Source organism: Nilaparvata lugens, chromosome 3 (genome assembly GCF_014356525.2).
Source record: "Nilaparvata lugens isolate BPH chromosome 3, ASM1435652v1, whole genome shotgun sequence".
In the NCBI taxonomy this organism is placed as follows: Eukaryota; Metazoa; Arthropoda; class Insecta; order Hemiptera; family Delphacidae; genus Nilaparvata; species Nilaparvata lugens.
In genome coordinates, this window is record NC_052506.1 from 98,750,687 (window position 1) to 98,769,305 (window position 18,619).

The 18,619-nt window shown below is 32.6% G+C and overlaps 1 protein-coding gene and 1 long non-coding RNA gene across 9 annotated transcripts in view; one reads left to right on the forward strand and one right to left on the reverse strand.

Annotated features, from left to right (window-relative positions):
* LOC120350691 overlaps nucleotides 1-10,604 on the forward strand; it is a 54,903-nt gene extending 44,299 nt beyond the window's left edge. Inside the window, exon 2 of the long non-coding RNA XR_005570992.1 lies at nucleotides 10,483-10,604. This is a non-coding gene — a long non-coding RNA (uncharacterized LOC120350691). The remainder of the gene's footprint in view (nucleotides 1-10,482) is intronic.
* LOC111048543 (uncharacterized protein PFB0145c) overlaps nucleotides 1-18,619 on the reverse strand; it is a 138,175-nt gene that overhangs the window by 81,291 nt on the left and 38,265 nt on the right. For 3 of the 8 annotated variants that reach the window (XM_039425264.1, XM_039425266.1, XM_039425265.1), the window contains 12 exons: nucleotides 16,495-16,593; nucleotides 15,676-15,771; nucleotides 13,765-13,851; nucleotides 13,180-13,254; nucleotides 12,520-12,570; nucleotides 12,072-12,116; nucleotides 11,504-11,587; nucleotides 10,242-10,382; nucleotides 8,150-8,218; nucleotides 7,667-7,768; nucleotides 4,562-4,744; nucleotides 3,578-3,703 (listed from right to left, as the gene is read on the reverse strand). In XM_039425264.1, the coding sequence (XP_039281198.1) occupies nucleotides 3,578-3,703; nucleotides 4,562-4,744; nucleotides 7,667-7,768; nucleotides 8,150-8,218; nucleotides 10,242-10,382; nucleotides 11,504-11,587; nucleotides 12,072-12,116; nucleotides 12,520-12,570; nucleotides 13,180-13,254; nucleotides 13,765-13,851; nucleotides 15,676-15,771; nucleotides 16,495-16,593 (1,158 nt within the window). Of the gene's footprint in view, nucleotides 1-3,577; nucleotides 3,704-4,561; nucleotides 4,745-7,666; nucleotides 7,769-8,149; nucleotides 8,219-10,241; nucleotides 10,383-11,503; nucleotides 11,588-12,071; nucleotides 12,117-12,519; nucleotides 12,571-13,179; nucleotides 13,255-13,764; nucleotides 13,852-15,675; nucleotides 15,772-16,494; nucleotides 16,594-16,731; nucleotides 17,612-18,619 lie in introns of those variants that run through there. The other 5 variants (XM_039425262.1, XM_039425269.1, XM_039425263.1 and 2 more) reach the window with 5 other exon arrangements.

The following is an 18,619-nucleotide window of genomic DNA, read 5'->3' on the forward strand; positions in this document are numbered from 1 at the left end:
AATTTTAAAACTTTCGGCAATGTTTGAAAATCACAGTGATTACACTGATTTTACAAAATTAAAGTGATTAAAATTGCGCAAGAGAATTCAATGTAAAGAAGCTGAATATGCGATTACTACAACTACCCTGATGTATAAAACGAATTCTTATAAATTACCCAAAACGTCATTTAGCAGGTTCAAAACAAAAACTAATTGAACATGTGAATTATGCTATCACATATGTTTCGCTCAAGAACAGGTTGTTTGTATTTTTTCATAGTTGAAAGAATAGGTAGATTTGAGATGTGTTTTAACACTGAATGCTAAATATTCCACATCCTTTGAACTCATCGCCTCTTGAATTGCGTAGCTTGCAAAGAAAAAGTAAAATTAAAATTATTCTTTATGACAATAAATGATTGAGACATAGTGCTGGATTCCAGAGTAAAAAGCAAGCTCACAGCGGTTTAGTCAGGCAGGAAATTATTCAATAAGTATAAAGAATAAAGTTTTATATAATGTTATAAGTTAATTATTATTATTTATAAATTTTGCACTCTACTTTGTTAATAATATTCATTCAATATATTATAATTGACCGAGCGAAGTGTGGTCTAAAAGATTCAAGTCGACGGTTTGGCATTTCTCTTAACGTTTAAATGTTTATATGTTGTGCATTTATGGCGAAACGCGGTAATAGATTTTCATGAAATTTGACAGGTAGCCTATGTTCCTTTTTAAACTGCGCGTCGACGTATATTCATCATAAATCAGCTGTCGAGTGGATTAGAAATCGCATGCCATGACGCATGCATTTCAATATCTCAATGTAACTTGGTAAAAAATCAGCAGCTGTGTAGAATAGTAGTTCTGTGAACAGTAGACCTCACGCAGTATTCTCATCCACAAGTAGGCCTACCTGATTGAAACTATTATAGACCTTATGGAAATACAGCAATAGACTCTGGCTTCTCCACACATCTGTGTAGTCACTTGTCAGCTAATTTATGATGAATAATTCTATAGTCTGATTTTTACTCTAATATTGGCGTATGAAGGAGGCTCCTTTTTCCTTTTATATTATCCTTGAAATGCAAAATTTCCAAAAACCTTGTATATACGTCGACGCGCAATTAAAAAAGGAACATACCTGTCAAATTTCATGAAAATCTATTACCGCGTTTCGCCGTAAATGCGCAACATATATACATTTAAACATTCAAACATTAAGAGAAATGCCAAAGTAACCGTCGACTTGAATCTTAAGCTGGGTTTACACCAAAGCTATTAACAAAATGTTGATAACTTAATCCTTATAGATTCTATTAGATTGAAAGGAACTTGACAAACACATATATGTTCATCATGTGTATGATAAGTTGTATTCAATCTAATAGAATCTATAAGGATTAGGTTAACATTTTGCTCTTATTCCTCACTTCGCTCGGTCAACTATAAATTGCATGCCTTATTGACTGCAATTTTTATGCACTCTTAAATAGGATGCAAAGAAATTATAACAGCTCGTCTGGGCGCCTAGATGTCTTCTGGTTTTCTCGCGACAAATTCCGGAAAGCGTTAAATGATGATTAAATCTTGTGTAAACATGTTCTGATCAAATAAATACCCGGTAGTTGGTGTATCAGTGTGGATGTGCATATGGTTTGGGACGTCGTTCAGTTATAAATGTTATTTATTCTCTTAATAACATTTTTGTTCATTATTTGTTATTATATTCTTCAATTTTTATAAGTTTTGGAATTTTGAATTCTCAATTTGTTTTATTTTTACTTTTTTCATAAGTATTTGAAATCTTTGTATTTTTCATTTTTGAATTAGGTGGTATTTTTGTTGTTTGTATTATTTTTCTTTTTTTATTTGTATCTGTACAATTTTTATTGTTAAGGAGACATTTATTTGGGGAAACTCGTTGTATTTATTGTGAATAAATAAATAAATGTACTACTGATTGCGTGCAATAACACATGCAGTTAATAACTAAAATATTATAGTATTGTCTCTCGAACTTTCTCTGCTTTGAACTTTCTTCTGCTGTCCTGTTGCCAGTATGTCTTGAAGGAGATTAGCTTTTGATGTTAGTATTTTTGATACACCAACCCCAACAGCCATTGGCCGTTTTCACACCGATATCTCGCCGACACGACATAGGCCTACATACAGGATTTACTCTGATGGACAGTATAAGAGGAGGCTGCGGTTTATAATTGCGCGAGGTTTACTGTTCACAGAACTACTAGTATATTTATATTTGTTTATAAATTGCAACCTAGTAAATTATAATGTATTTTTACACTTACTTAACCAGCTGGCTGGTGAGGTTGGGTAGAGATCAGGTCAAGCAGTTGATTGCTCTGATAACTGGACATAGCCACTTCAGAAAACATCTACACACAATTATTTTACTCAGAAATGAAAGTCAAAATTTTAAGCTTTGTAATTAGTCTGAAGAGACTGCCAAGCATATCATACTGGATTGCAAAAGACTAGGGGCTAGTAGAAGGGTTCTGTTTGGCTGCAATCAACCAGGTGATAAATGGTATATGTTGGTATAGGGAAAAAACTTCTGGATTTTGTTAAGGACTTGGGTATTGGTTTGCTTAACTAACATACTCTTGAGACACACAATAAGCTTCGATTGACGTGTGAGATTCTTTGAACCTTTTGATCCTTGAATCCGTCCCTTCATACTGTAACATAACATATTGGGTTAGGATAGGAAATTCACGAAAGACGTCATCATCACGTCTGAAATACTTGAGTGATAAACTCGAAATTTTGCATCTTGATTCTTAATTTACCGAGGATGGTTATAGCATGGGATATTATTTTCATAAAATTAATCTGCCACTTGCAGTTTCCATTAAATTTGGTTCGATTATAAAGCCGCGTTTAGACCAGAGTTGTCAACTGAGTTTTCAACAAATTGCGGCCATTTGATGCCAAATTCTTGAAAATACAGAAAAATTTTGAGAAATATTTCAACAAAACAAGGATTTGTGTTTGTTTTCCACTTAGTGTGGAAAGTTTCCCCTCTATAAGTTAACACCGACTACATTGTGTTCTGGGCAAAAATTGGCAACTTTTGTTGCTCTAACAGCTTGTTGCTTGATAACAGCAATTAACTTGCTTTCTACAAAAAACTTAATTGACTGCATGTCGTTGTTTAAAACATCAAAATAGTGTGTTAATAATACATCGCAGTTAGCAATGGATCAAGAAACCATCATCTACAAAAAAAATTGACAACTCTTTTATAGAAAACCATTGGTGGACAACTAGTTGATATATATCAGCTAGACAAATTAAAAACAATAGAGTGATTGTGCTCACGTCAATATTTAAAAATACACAGAGGGTCCGATCTCACTAGGCATCAAACCTGCATCATTGTAGAAATCAATCGTCTGAAAAAAAACTACCGTAGTTGATAACATATTGGTGTAAACGCAGGTTATGAAGAGACTTGCCAGAGTTGTTTGTGGAATTATGTCCATTGCTTATGCCCATTAAAATAAGTAATTTTCAAGAAGCTTTAATAAAATATTTTGAGTACCTACAGTAATTGAATTCTTACCTTTAACAAAAAACGAGATTGTTCCTCTTTGTACTTCACTATTTGCTTTTCAAAACTCTTTTGTTCAGATTTTAAGTCTCTGATGATTATTTTCATTTCCTCAGTCTCTTCATCTTGCTGTCTTTTCTATAAAATGCAAAAAAGTTGAATTATTAGATAGAACTTGCTGTTATAAATTATCAATGATTATATATACAGTCGCAGTCTCAAGAGTGGATTCCTCTGGACCGATTGAACCCTTCCACAGCATCAAGACGCTACTATGCTTAACAATAAAAATAGTCGAAACAGATGAGTTATTGCCAGCTATTAGAGTCAACCAGTGTAGGAAGTCGTAATTTTATAATTGGGAACTAGGCAGTTAGGCATGTACAGTTGGCTTCCTTCAACCTCCGCCCGCGCGCCCCCGCATCGAAAAACTATTATTATTTTGTAATAATACCAAATCTATAGGTACTAAAATATGAGGTCACGGTGCCGTCTACTGATATCTAAGATTATCTACGATTACAACTTGCTATCTAAATACAATACTTCATCGATAACGGACAATAAAACTATTCATAAAGTATAAACTGGAAAAATTATTGAGCAATATGAAAGTTTAATGCACTGGAAATACAATGTTATATAATAGTGGTTTGCTTTTATGAATATCGGAGGTTTTTGGACAGATCACTGTCCATTCTGGGAAAAGATTTAAAAGAGATTTCTCTCCATTAACACTCTACCGACTTCAAGAAACGGTCGCTCGGTAGTATTACCGTCTGTCAGATAACCTTCTGAGGGCAACTCCAATATTAAGCAAGCTCTGAAATGGTTTCCCGGTGGTTCGGAAACCAACCATCACTGTTATGTAGGTCCATTCACCTCTCATCGTCCTTTCTTTCATTGCCTACGCTAAATCCTATCGGGCTGTAGATGAGCTACAGCATGCAAGGGCATACATGTCAAACTATGAAAGAAAAACATTTTGATACGAACCTCAGAGAGTTTTTTGCTTATAATTGATTTCAATTCTTCCATGCGAAGGCAGTACATTTCATTCAACCTTTTTTCTTTGCTTAGTTCATTATTTATCAGATCTTTTTCCAAAGTCAATTGTGCGCATTTTTCTTCAGTCGATTTGATAGCTGATTGAAGATCCTCGATTTTCCCAAGATATTCCTGTAGCAGAAGAGTTATTATATTAAACAGGCATGAAAAAAAATATTTCAATAATAAGATGTTTTTTAAATTTGTAAACCTGTAGTTAAAATTGGAGGAGGGACAGTTTTAGAAAGAGTCTGATGTGGCTTTACTCAAAAATACCTTGGTAATCATATACACTAGTAGTTATGTGAACAGTAGACCTCACGCAGTATTCTCATCCACAAGTACCTGATGTCAACTGTTTTAAATGTTAACAAACTCAGTTCACGTTTGAATTTGTATTCCATATGATATAATTCATCCAGTTCCGTGATGATCTTTCTATCTGATGAAAATTAATTTTTTAGAATCAAAAATATTATAATTTCTCCAGTATTATCCAGTTCATTTGTTTGTTTTTATGCACCTATTAAATTATTAGTTTTTTCGAATGTGAGAATATTGATACTGATTGGCACGCATAATAATACCATGACTGCAAAACAAAATATTGAAACCAAAGACCTTAAAGCTGTGATTAGACCAAATTTAATTTAAAAAATTTGGTGTGGCGCACTCACACAACTTTCCTTGCCGTTATGAAAATTGATCACCTGACGCTAGTGTTCCCGCGCATCTCAAGTCTACTATTCAAAGATTTGAGCCAGCTGGTGACAGGGCAATAACGCTGGAGACACACATGAGGTCTGCTATCTCTTCATAGTGAATGATTTAATAGAATCAACAATAATTTGCAATTGAATAATCACATTTTCACGAATTTAAAGCTTATTTTCAATTTTAGGTGAAAATGTTACTGAACTTTATTGTAGAGATTTTCATGCACAATCTACTGATTCTACTCCACTTGATTTTTTTTTGTTTCAATTGTATCTGAAGCCTGATAATTGGGAATCTATCTGCATTGATGGGGCGGAGCTCCTGAAATTTTCACAGATATGGGATTGTGGCAGTTGATAGAGCTTATCGATGACTATTTTAGGTATGAATTTGATCAAAATCGTTGGAGCCGTTTCCGAGAAAATCACGAAGAACCCTGTTTTTGACAACATTTTCGCCATTTTAGCCGCCATCTTGAATTGCATTTGATCGAAATTGTTCGAGTCGGATCCTTATAGTGAAAGGACCTTAAGTTCCAAATTTCAAGTCATTCCGTTATATTTGGGAGATGAGATATCATGTACACAGACGCACATACACTCATACACACACACACACACACACACACACACACACACACACACACACACACACACACACACACACACACACACACAGACCAATACCCGAAAACCAGTTTTTTGGACTCAGGGGACCTTGAAACGTATAGAAATTTAGAAATTGGGGTACCTACCTTAATTTTTTTCGGAAAGCAATACTTTCCTTACCTATGGTAATAGGGCATGGAAAGTAAAAATGTTAATAACTCAATCCTTATAGATTATATTAGATTGAACATAACTTATCATACACATGATGAACATATGTGTTCTCAACTTCCGTTCAATTTGATAGAATCTATAAGGATTAAGTTATAACCATTTTGTTAATAACTTTGGTGTAAACCCAGCTTAAAGATGCAGACTTCTTTAATGTCTTTGATTGAAACTATAGACCTTATGGAAATACAGCAATAGACTGGCTTCTCCACACATATGTGTGATCACTTGTCAGCTGATTTATGATGAATAATTCTATAGTCTGATTTTTACTCTAATATTGGCGTATGAAGGAGGCTCCTTTTTCCTTTTATATTATCCTTGAAATGCAAAATTTCCAAAAACCTTGTATATACATCGACGCGCAATTTAAAAAGGAACATACCTGTCAAATTTCATGAAAATCTATTACCGCGTTTCGCCGTAAATGCGCAACATAAAAACATATAAACATTAATAGAAATGCCAAACCGTCGACTTGAATCTTAGACTTCACTTCGTTCGGTCAATTATGAAATTAATAATTTTGAACATTTTTTCCAATTAGTTCTTGAAAAATGTGAGAAAACACAGAAAAAACGTTGGGGGACGCTGGGAAAACACAGTGAAACCACCTATCCTGGGCGTAATTCTGGAGTCCACTTGACAAATTATCCAGACCCTTGCTGAACTTTTGCATAGCCCCCTGTAGGTTGGGGGAACTTTGAGTCGAACATCGGGCTCAAGAATTTTTTGAAAACCAGAATACACCCACAGTATCCCTGCTTGTCGAAGGAGGCGACTAAAAGGGACCCCCCCTTTCCAAAGTCTTCCTTCTCCTTCTTAATATGCTTTGGAACTTTTCCATTTTTTGGATCATTTCTAGAATGGCACTTTTTCAATTGACTTAGCTGTGTGCCATTCTTTCTTTGTTTTTCTATCAGTCGGCCCTCCTTGGCCATATTCTAATTTCCTTTTTCTGATCAAGGCCTTTTATATTGTGTCTCCAACGGTGTCTTCCTGATACCAGGCGCCCTCCAGTAGTAGTATTTAGCCTTCCCTGGACATGTGGGGCTCTGTCTGGGTCGACTCTACTTCCCTAGCTGTTCGTAAGAACAACATGAACAAACAAACCAAACCCCAAGGCAACTCTAGAAAATTCCTTGCCTTCAAACCCATCGGGATCTGCCCCTTCAGTGCAGGTTCCTCAATCTGAGATGGGTGCTTCAGGAACACGGAAGGTTCCGTTGCACTCTTATGACTACTCAAAGAAGGGCGGGCATTTAGGCAAAACTTATTGAGAAAGGTGAGGCTTATGACCCTGCAAAGTTTATTAAATCTGTCTATAAATTACTAAAATTTTTTCAATCACTGACTGAAAAAATAAACTCCAAACAACTAATAAAAGAATATTCTTTCCAAAAAAGAACACTACTGTAGCTTGATCTGAATGAACTGATTTTCAATCAACTTGATCTTCAAATGTAATATTTCCTTAATTAATAGAATTATTACATACCTTTTCTCTCTTATCATATTCTAATTGATTTTCCAAGGATTTTGTATTATTAAGGTCGACTGTTCTCTGCAGTTCCTGAATTTTATCATTCTGCACTGTATTCTGTGAACATCAAATACAGTTTCTAGTTTAAAGTATTGATTGAAAGAAGGTATAATAATCATGCTTTTTGAAAATGAATAATTTATGTCTCAGCATGATGCACAAAAGGTTAATACTTGAAAATGCTATATTTTGCATTCATATAAAATTCTTGATAGTGAATTATTAGCCTATCCCAATTTAAGATGAAAGCATTGAAATTTGTCTTAATTTCTAGTATTTATCATATTCGCAGAATTTCAAATTGAAAATATGTTCTATCAAGAAACTAAATTTCATGTTTATTATACAATATCAAATTAACAGAAAAGTATGAGCAATTCATTGAATATTACAAGATGTACAAAATAATAAAAATGGAAAAATATATAATTCTTCTACCTTTTTTTCTAAGAGTAAGTTCTCTTCCTCAATCTTTATCAACTCCGAACTCAGCAATTTTATATCAATCTGGAACATACATTTAATGTTTCATTGGAATAGCTGACATATTTTTGAAAACAAAATACATGTAATCTAACAAGTACAATGGCCTTTAAATCAAAAATTGACAAAATTTAAACTCCATCTTCAAAAACTGCCAAATTAGCTCTGACTTTCTGTACTCCATGTTGTCGATTATCAATGGATTTTTACCATATGTAGAGTGATTCACAGGAAACAAACATTCAAAAAAAAAAAACGAGCAGTACAAGATCAAACATTTACAAGATAGAATTATATTTTTGCTCCACGAGCAAAGATCATAATTATCTTACAATTTCATAGAAATGTGAAAATATTTGCAAACATTATGCAATTCATGGTGATTCGAGATTCCTGTTTTTCATTCAGTTTTTAAACTGTCAAAATGTTGAATTCTAGTTTCTGATGTTTTTGTAGTGAAAATTGACTAAATTTCAGAAAAGTGAAAAAATAATAACCCTTTATCGGACTTGTTATCCAAATTTGGGAGAGAAATAGTACAAGGAGAAGGAGTATCCTTATTTTTTCTCTCCCTGTCAGTGTATCTTGTAGAAATGATGAATAAATGATTGAATGAATAAATGTGGAATAAAACATTTGAAAATCCTCCTCACAGAGTCATGGCCTAAAGAGTCATGGCCTACAAGATCACTTATACTAGTGATGCTTTCAGGCATCCTTGCTGTTGTTCCACTGTTTTTCATGTTGTCTCCATTGCTTTGAAATCAGCAAGGATGCCTGAAAGTAATTTATTAGCAGTTCGACTTGATCATAATGCCAACATGTAACATATCATTTGAATATAATTCTGTGAGAAGGATTTTAGGACTTTTTTATTTTACAATTAAAAGGTAAGACATGATCATCATTAGTGCAGCAGAAAAATAATGATGTCTCATGTTGAATGATCTTGCACTGCCCATTTGAAAAACATCATTTTCTCGTAAGTCACTTCGTACAAGATGAATGCACAACATTTGAAAAGGCTTCAATAATGTTGACTAAATCAAGACACGCACAAACTAAAATACAAACATTCACTTCTGTTATCTCAGAACGACGTCTAATGCAATATTATTGTAAAGATAGAACAAGTTTTACTAACAGAATAATTTAATAAGTAATAATATTTAGTCGATTAACAGAATACAATTAATTTAGATATGATTAGGAGACAAGTAGTTGATGCATGAATAAAAAATCAAACTCACACTAACATTCACACAGTAATTTCGTTATTCAAATGTTATACTATTTAACTAAACTATTACTATGTATACTATTTTAAATTAAAATGATTTATTATTCTATCTATACTGTGTTATACCGTAGAGAAACAAAAGCGTAAGTTATGCTATTGTTTCTCTATGGTTATACTATGTATCACAAAACTATAGCACTTCGGCTCTTACAAACTGAGATAAAATCATAAATATACTGTCGGAAATGGAAATTAATACCAATATGTGTCTAGAAGATTAGAGGGCTGTTTTCTAATGCATTTTATAAAATTTCAATGTGGAAATTGTAAGAAATTTCACACACTAATCAAAGCTAACTTTTACTTTGGTTATTTTGTTCAAAATAAATCCATGCAAAATGCAAATAAATTTCACTAAAGCACACACATTACCACTCTAGATTTTTTTTCAAACTGACAGCATTTATTATAAACAGCATCAATGCTTCCTTTCTTCAGGACAATGCTGAAAGTTTAAAATGAATCTCAAATATAGAATAAATCACTAGTTAGTTACCGGTATAACTCTACACAGCAAGGTAGAAGAGGCATTGATTAAGAAAGTAAGTAGTTACCGGTATATCTTATACAATAAGGAAATTTTAACTTCTGTAACAGTGAGACTGAATAATTAAATCGAATTAAAATTTGATTATTATTTTTACTATTTAGTATTTTTTAAGTTTTTATTTACAGTTTTAAGAAATGTGAGAAAATTCAAATACAAACTTCAACCATGCCGAGACGTCTTCACAAATCAAACCATACTTCTTGCTTTTGCAATAATTTTTGCAACTCTGCTGCATCGTCTTGAGCTGCCAAGCATTTCTGCTGCTGCTCTGCCACCAGCTCCGAAAGCTGCGTATTGGACGCTTTCAACATTTCTGCTGATTCTATTTGAGCTGATGTCTGAAAATATTCAATAATGAACAGTCTATTTATTATGTAAATCATCTTTTTCATGTTTGTATTAATTTTATTTATTGAATAATCATTTGTTTTTTCCCAGATTGATTTCTACAGATTTTGCGCCTGGTAAGGTCAAACACCCCTCCTCTCCTCCTCGGATTCTATTCTAGTCACAAATTTGAGAATTCATTCAAGCGTGTTATGCAAGATATTGGTGGCGATGAAAAAACACGATGAAGAATGAAATAATTTACTCCAAAATAAATACTATTCTATCATGATTTATTTAAATTATAGATTTGAAAAGAAACATCAAAATAATAGTGGACAGCTCTACTATGACTAGGTCATGGTAGTATGTGTTAGAAAGATAAGGCTATCGAAAACGTGTATCAATTGGTAATCAGTACTGTATTATTATAATAGTGGGGTATCATAATTTTAGGACTAAGTTTATTATTAGCAACTTTTGTATGTATAATATAACAACTATGTATATGTTTTGTCAATAAACTCCTCTGGTTGCAATTCATTGGCAATCAGATAAATTATTTATCATTATTATTATATTTATCATATAATTGTCATTATTATATTATGGAGATCTAAATAGATGATCAGGACGGATGTGATAAATATAAGATATTATTATTTTTTATGATTACTCTCATTTGTAAATAACTGTCATATTATGTCAATTGAGAAAAAATATTATAATAATAAAAGAGTAGCAGGACCATCAAGAGAAAAAAATAGTCTTGAAAAGAGATGTATTCTCATCAACAAATTCATAGCTGTTGGAACAATACGATTACTACCTAGTTAAATAAGAATAATGAAACCATTGAAAACTTCCACCTGAGCACATAATTTCAACAATTGACTGAAATCTTGTCTTGAGTAGTACAATACAATAATAATAATTATTATTATTATACAATAGATAAATTGTAAAAAAGGAATTTGTGTTGATTAAGTAGATACTTAAGTAGTAGGTACCATAAGAGTTCAAGAATTTGTATTTCATAAGAACTTTTGTTTTGAATAGTGACGCAGTATTAAAGCTTGGTAAGAAAAAAATAATTGAAAGCATAAATTATAGCTAGTGAAAAAAGAACTACCTGTTTGCAGTAATCATCAAATCTTTCTTTGAGTTCAGTGAATATTGTTCTACAAGTTGCATTCAATCTGCTCCTCATTTCTTGCTGCAAAATAAGAGAAATTAACATTTACATTACAGACAGAAGTGTTGTGGAATTTCTTCACATTGTCCAATTGAAACAAAAAACACTGAATATAATGCCTTGAGCATCAAAACAAGTTTGGATGAATAAATATTAAATTAATAACATGTGGAAATTTCTCCAACTGAATGAGAAAATTTAGGCTACTTAGTTCAAAAAATTCTGATCAGTGAGAATAGTTTCAATGTGACACAAGGGAGAGAGAAAATAGGCTACATGAATGTTGAATAGTGAAAAAGTTTATATGAATATTTCCCAAGTAACGACTACGGTATGTTATGTAATTTACAAGGGGTAATAGAAATAAACGCAACAATTTTAAAGATTGAAATACTGTACCGGTAGTTAGCGAAATTTAAAGCTACATACATTCAACAATTCAAGAATGTCTATTGCATTTGATATGGGCCTACTGATTATTAAAATCATTGATGAATTAACTTACCGTTGCCTCTTGAGTGTTACCAAGATCCGCTTCCAGTTCAATGATCTGTCAAAAGAATAGAATTTTTGCCAACTTCATCCTTGTAGGAATCTTTAGGTATTTGAAGATAAATTTGGAAAATATTAATTTGATTGAGCGAAAAGATAACAATGGAAGACAGAGTGAGAGTGTGAGAAAATCTACCTATGGTCCATAATATGAAACCTCATTTTAATAGTTGAATAATTGGAGATACGATTTTCCTTGACCATTATATTATCATGAATTCCTTCATTGATGAATAAAAAATACAATTCTAGTTTCTAGTTATGCACATGTAAGGTCTTATGTGCTGAATAATGTTTTTTGCAATAAGGTCTGCTGTGTAAGTTATAAATCTTGATTGAAAAAAATGAATCACAGAAACTTAAAGAAACCAACCAAGGCTCAGACAAGAAAGTTCACATACCTTAGATTTGAGCATTTTGATCTCTTCATCTGCCTTTTCTTTCAGCAATTTCTGAAAAATATCACAAGAAGTTAGCAGAGCAGGATTCAAAGTACCTATGCAAAAGAGCGTCTCAACTGGGGACAGGTGCATGATTTACACCATAAAAAAGGGTTAATGAGAGTTTCAATTGTCAATGTCATTGTTAGTCTAAGATTGTTGGTTTTGGGCCTTCTGACGACTGGGAAAACTGAATACCTTGAAAACTGAACATTTTTCACTTGAAATTAACGCAAAATAATGTATAAAAACCTTCAAATACAAGAGATGTGGAATGATTCTACAGTATTTTTTACGTTTCCATTTTCTCATGTTCAGATACAACATCATTGAATTATTTTTTTATGAAGTTTTGTTACTTTACAAATGGTGAAGAATTTTTATTCACCAAGTGTGAACCAATAGTTAGACCTCTAGTGTGAATGTAGAGTTGATCTTATCTTCCAGGTGTGTTTATTGCTAATTATATCTGATTAGATAATGATTATCAAATAATTATTGTGTTAACATCGATTGATATATACTATCATTATTGAGATATTATAAGAGATGAATAATTAAGTTTGATCAAGCATTTTATAGAATATTGGAAAATATTAGTTGAATGTATCATAGTATCACCATTGATTGAAGTTCTGCATGTTCCACTTCTATAGAGCCTTGCAAGAAATCAATTGTATCTTGTTGACGAGCTATCTGAAAAAGCATTATAATATGAATTAAAATAATTAAGAACGTATTTAATTGATTGAAACTTGTATCATTCATGAAGAATACGATAGGAATTGGAATCCTTTTTGAATAGTTGTGAGAGTATGATGTTTGAAAATAGTTCATTCAATAAGCCTACTCACGACTAAATTTAAAAATATAACAATACTGAGGACAAACCTGCGTAGTTGACTTTAAATAATTGATTCCCAGATTATACTTGGAATTTATAATTTCAACGTACAGTAAAATTGTACTAGAATCATTCATAGGCTTAATGCGATAAAAAGTGAAGCTTGGTGGTAGCAGCAGTAATTCTAAATGTGAACTGTGAAGCTTCTGTTTGGAAAATCGATTTCAATGTGTTTTAGATGAATGAGTGAATTTGAGGAAGTATGCAATTCACTGTTTAGTAAATTGGAATACACCATGTAGCTTGATATTTCACCTGAAATGAGATGAGAAAGTTTGAGAAAATTAAGAGTCTGCACTTACAAACTGATCTCGTTGTTGAAGTTGAGCGTTGAACTCAATTATGTCACAGGTCAACTTTCTCATAGCTTCATCTCGAGAAGATTCATCCTATAAAAAATACCATTAAACGAAATAAATAAGAGTTACCAGAAAGCGTGTTCAATTATTATATGAAATTCGAAAAACAACATTCCGAATTAATTGAGTTTTTACAAAATCTTTGAACTAGGGGATCAATATGATAATGTTTATTAATTTTTAATATATTTTCTAATATTATAATATCAAACTTTTAATTTCATTATCTTCTGCTCAGTTCAACTACTTACTTTCCTGAACAAAATAGCGGTTAAATAACTGATGTCTTTTCTCCTATTGTATGTTGATTGTTTTGATTCAATAAATTTATTTCATAGTTCAAATTCTTCAAGTTCTCATAGTTAAAATTTAATATTTTTTAAAAGTACTAGGGAGTGAAGTGATCAACATTAGGAAGTTTTTAACATTCTCTCATAGTATATTTAATATATTATGCAAATTTTATTACTTAAATAATATAGACAAATTCTAAATTCCTAGTTTATAAATATTTTGAACTCAATATTCGACAAAAATCATGGGGTGTAAACATAAACTATTTTTGGAAAATTTCTATCTTAATTTGGGAGAGGAACAGTTTTGGGCTTTAAGCCTGTTGTTCCTTTCCCAATCATTCATAGTTGAGAATGATAATGTATCAATGTATAAATAAATGAATAGATAAAATAAACAGCTCCCGTGAGGCGTTGCTAGTCCTCCATCGGGCGCCTCTCCAGGTGGCGAATAAGGGAATATTCCTCCCAGATATGGGAGGTACCGGTGAAATTAAATAGCCGGGGTGGACCAAAACTAGCAAACTGGTCAACGGCCTCGAAGGGGGATGAGGATAAATACCAACGGCGAAGAGGGCGGAAGAGCCTAGAGAATAAACCCGAATTAAATACAGCGTAGATTACGCTCTGGAAGCTGTAGTGAAAGAAGTGCCTAGGAGACGGCGACTATACAAACGACCCTGGTCCTCCCGGTTGGGGGGTTGGAGCATGGGCTCCAAAGAAGACGTCGTTGGGCTAATCCCCATACGTCGGTTCACATCGGATTCACAGTACTACAACTAGCCTCGGACGGGACGGGAATTGACGGATTAATAAACGGACAAGCCACTTTATCAGATATGGGACATGGAACGTAAGAACAATTACAGGGAAGGAGGTGGCGATGGTGGTAAAAATGAAGAAATATAAGATGAAGGTGTTGGGGATTTGTGAGACAAGAAGAAGAGGAGTGGGAGAGAGTGATTTGGATAATGGTTATGTCATGAGATACTCAGGAATGGCAGGAAGAAGAAGGGCATATGGTGGAGTGGCGATTGTGGTTGATGGAGATGGAGATACCAACACAAGAGTCAGAAGCTGGAAAGCAATAAGTCCTATAATAATTGGAGTAGATCTAGACCTGGAAGAAAAAAATAGCATCATTCAAGTTTACAGACCTACTGAGGAAGCAAGTGTGGCAGATGAAGATGAATTTTGGTTGCAGCTGGAGAGAGAAACATTTGAGGCTGAAAAATCAAGGAAACTAAATAGTGATGGGAGATTCCAGCTTGAATGGTATGGACATGTAGGCCTACAGCGAATGGATGACAGTAGAAAAGCGAAACAATTTGTGAACGTGAGAGTGCAGGGAAGGAGAACTGTAGGACGACTGAGGTACTCAGGACATGAGGACAGAATTGAGGTGATTGGAAGAAGAAGAGGGAGATGAGAAGGATGGCGATGGACAGACGGGTATGGAAGAACTGGGTCGAGGCTACCCCAACGCTGTAGAGGCATAGTGGGGAGAGAAAAAGAAGAAGAGAACATATCCAACATAAAAGAATTGCATGAGAATACTTACACAAGATATCGTTATAGTATTTTGATCATTTTGAAACGTTTTCATAGATCTAATATATTCCTCTTTCTCAGTGAGTGTATGCTCCAAGTTGATAACCTGTGAAATAGGAGATGACCGATTTAATAATAAAATAACTAAATAAATGAATAATCCTATATTCTTATTGAATAGGAAACAAATAGGAAAAAAATACTACATGGGAACTCATTCTAACAATCATTTTCATGAATGAGGAGACACTAACTTTCAATAACTAGAGTTTGCAATAAGAGGATTGTGCGACCTATAAAGTTAATAATATAATTTGAGAAAGTTATGGTATCGAAAAAAAATTGACCGATATTTTTTAATCACGGTACTTCGGTTTAGAGAATAGAGCACGTATACATTATACATATAGAATATAGTGAATATACAGCACACATAGGATACAGTGAATTATTTTCAAGCAATCATTATTAACAAACTCTCATATAGACTATTAAAAAGTCATTTCTAACAATGTTTATAATCATGACTGATTTATTTTGATGAGATATTAATTCAGATATAAAGGAGTAAAAACTTTCTCAAAGTGGTCATCAATTCTTTCTTAATCGGATTTATAATATTATGATTTCAATACAAATGTCCAGGTGTATAGGAAATGGAATAGGTTTTTGAAGAGCATATATACCTTATTTATATATAAGAGATGAAGGTTATAAGAATAAACCAAGCTTCAACATTGAATATTTGTGCAAACATGCTTGTAAAGCAAGCACCTAAGTTAGTTGAAGCTAGTAGAATGGACCAATTGATTTTGAATAAAGTTTTTACCGTTTTTTCTAAACAATCCACTTTTTGTTGCAACGCAGCGATTTTCAATCTTGGTTCAATGATGGTCATTTTTGGTGCTGATGGTGAATAATGACAAGGCTGAAAAAATTTAAACAAATAAAATGTATGAGAAGCAATCAAGAAGCCCAGTAGGAATAGATAAATAATGTAATTAACTTATTTGAAAATTATATCCAAGTATGGATTTTAAAGGCTCCAGAAGGGATTCAAACTTACTTGTTGACTAGGAACCCAGCAAAGCTCATTGACGTATTGAAGGGTAACTTGTGCCATGTGCAAAATTAATAATGCAATCGAGATAATTTTGAAAGATTGGAATACCGAACGCCAATCAAAATTTAAAGATAACTTCTCAACACACTTTCAAGCTATTTAATAACTTGGAGAATCCATTCCACAACACAAGCCTCAATCTTATGATACTTTATTTACTTATGAACATCAATATATGATCAATTATACTGATGTGAACAATCAAATCTCAACACAGATTAAATAAGGAATTTCAATATGAAAAAAATCCAGTGATACAGTACTAAAATCGATTAAAAACTGGTCTTTACTCTACACAGGACTTGGATCAGGAAAATATTTTTTTCCAAAGTCTGGGCTCTACAGTACTAAGATCAGAAAAACAACCTAGAAGCTATCCAAACACCGTCACAAAGGATATGTGGACCACACGACCGAGTAGCAGGATAATACCGTGGTACAGTCACATAGAAGTGTTTCCAGAAATAGCTCTAGTCTCTAGCCTAGTACAGTCACTCAAAAGATTAAATGGACTCCTAAGATTCCCTTCTTCCTTATTTTAGAAGGAATACAAACATTTCAAGAATGCCACACTTATAGCAATGCACTCCAATAAAAACTTCTTGTTTAAATATTCTTAACTGTGTTCATGGTATTTAATAACCCAACTTGAGTGTGTCCGAGTAAAGTTACATCAGTTACTCATTTACAAATTATGTCACTGTAGTTCTGTACTATTCATTATAATTTATTCCATATTCGTAAAACCATTACTACAAATACTATCACTATTTACTACAGTAAATAAAAAGGTACCATGTAATTACATTGTTTACTTTATTTTTCAGAGCTTCTTGTATTTACATAGAAATTAAATAAATGTTTATTTTCCATAAAAAACTAAAACTACTACATCAATTACAGACAATTTATTATAGTTTACAATTACATACAATGGTTAGTTTCAGAAATTTTTAATAATGTGTCTTCTTCATGTTTAGTGTTTTCCAAACACCCTTCATGTTTCTTTTTTCTTCTTCTACATGTTCAGTGTTTTCCAAATCAAACTACCTTTTTCAATAATTTTTCACTGTCAAGTTTCGGCATTCAAGCATTTTTGAATCAAAGGCACATTTGAAAATGGCTTTATCGCCGAAACATGCTTTGAAAAATATAATCATATATTAAAAAAGGGTACTTTTATTTTTAATTATTCAATTACTATTACTATATGCTGGATTATGTGAGGGCAAAAATAATTTCTATATTTTTTCTATTCCTCTCAAACCAAGATTCATTATAGAATGGGAACAGAAACAACTATTTTTTCGCTATTGATTCATACATTGTTTTTCAACAATTTTTGCTTTATTCACAATCTAATTAATTACCTTTCTTCATTTTTACCTCGTGTGATTATTTGGGTATCAACCTTTTCATTTTTTTTTACTTTTTCTCCCTGAATCCAAGAATTTCTATTAGAATTAATAGGATTATGAGAATAAGAATGTTATGATTACCTCAACACATATTATTATAGTAGGTATCATATAATTTAGTTAAAAATTATTTTTAGAAAATTCTTGAATTTGATATATGTATTAAAAATAGAAATTCTTCTATATTTCGTTTTTCCAAAATGTTGACTCGTTCTAAAAAAATAGTAACTCAGGACTCAATGAAGATAGAGAGCTCAGAATTATTTCATTTTATTACGTATCACCAATACCCAAAAACCACTTTTTTGGACTCAGGGGACCTTGAAACGTATAGAAATTTAGAAATTGGGGTACCTAAATTTTTTTTCGGAAAGCAATACTTTCCTTACCTATGGTAATAGGGCAATGAAAGT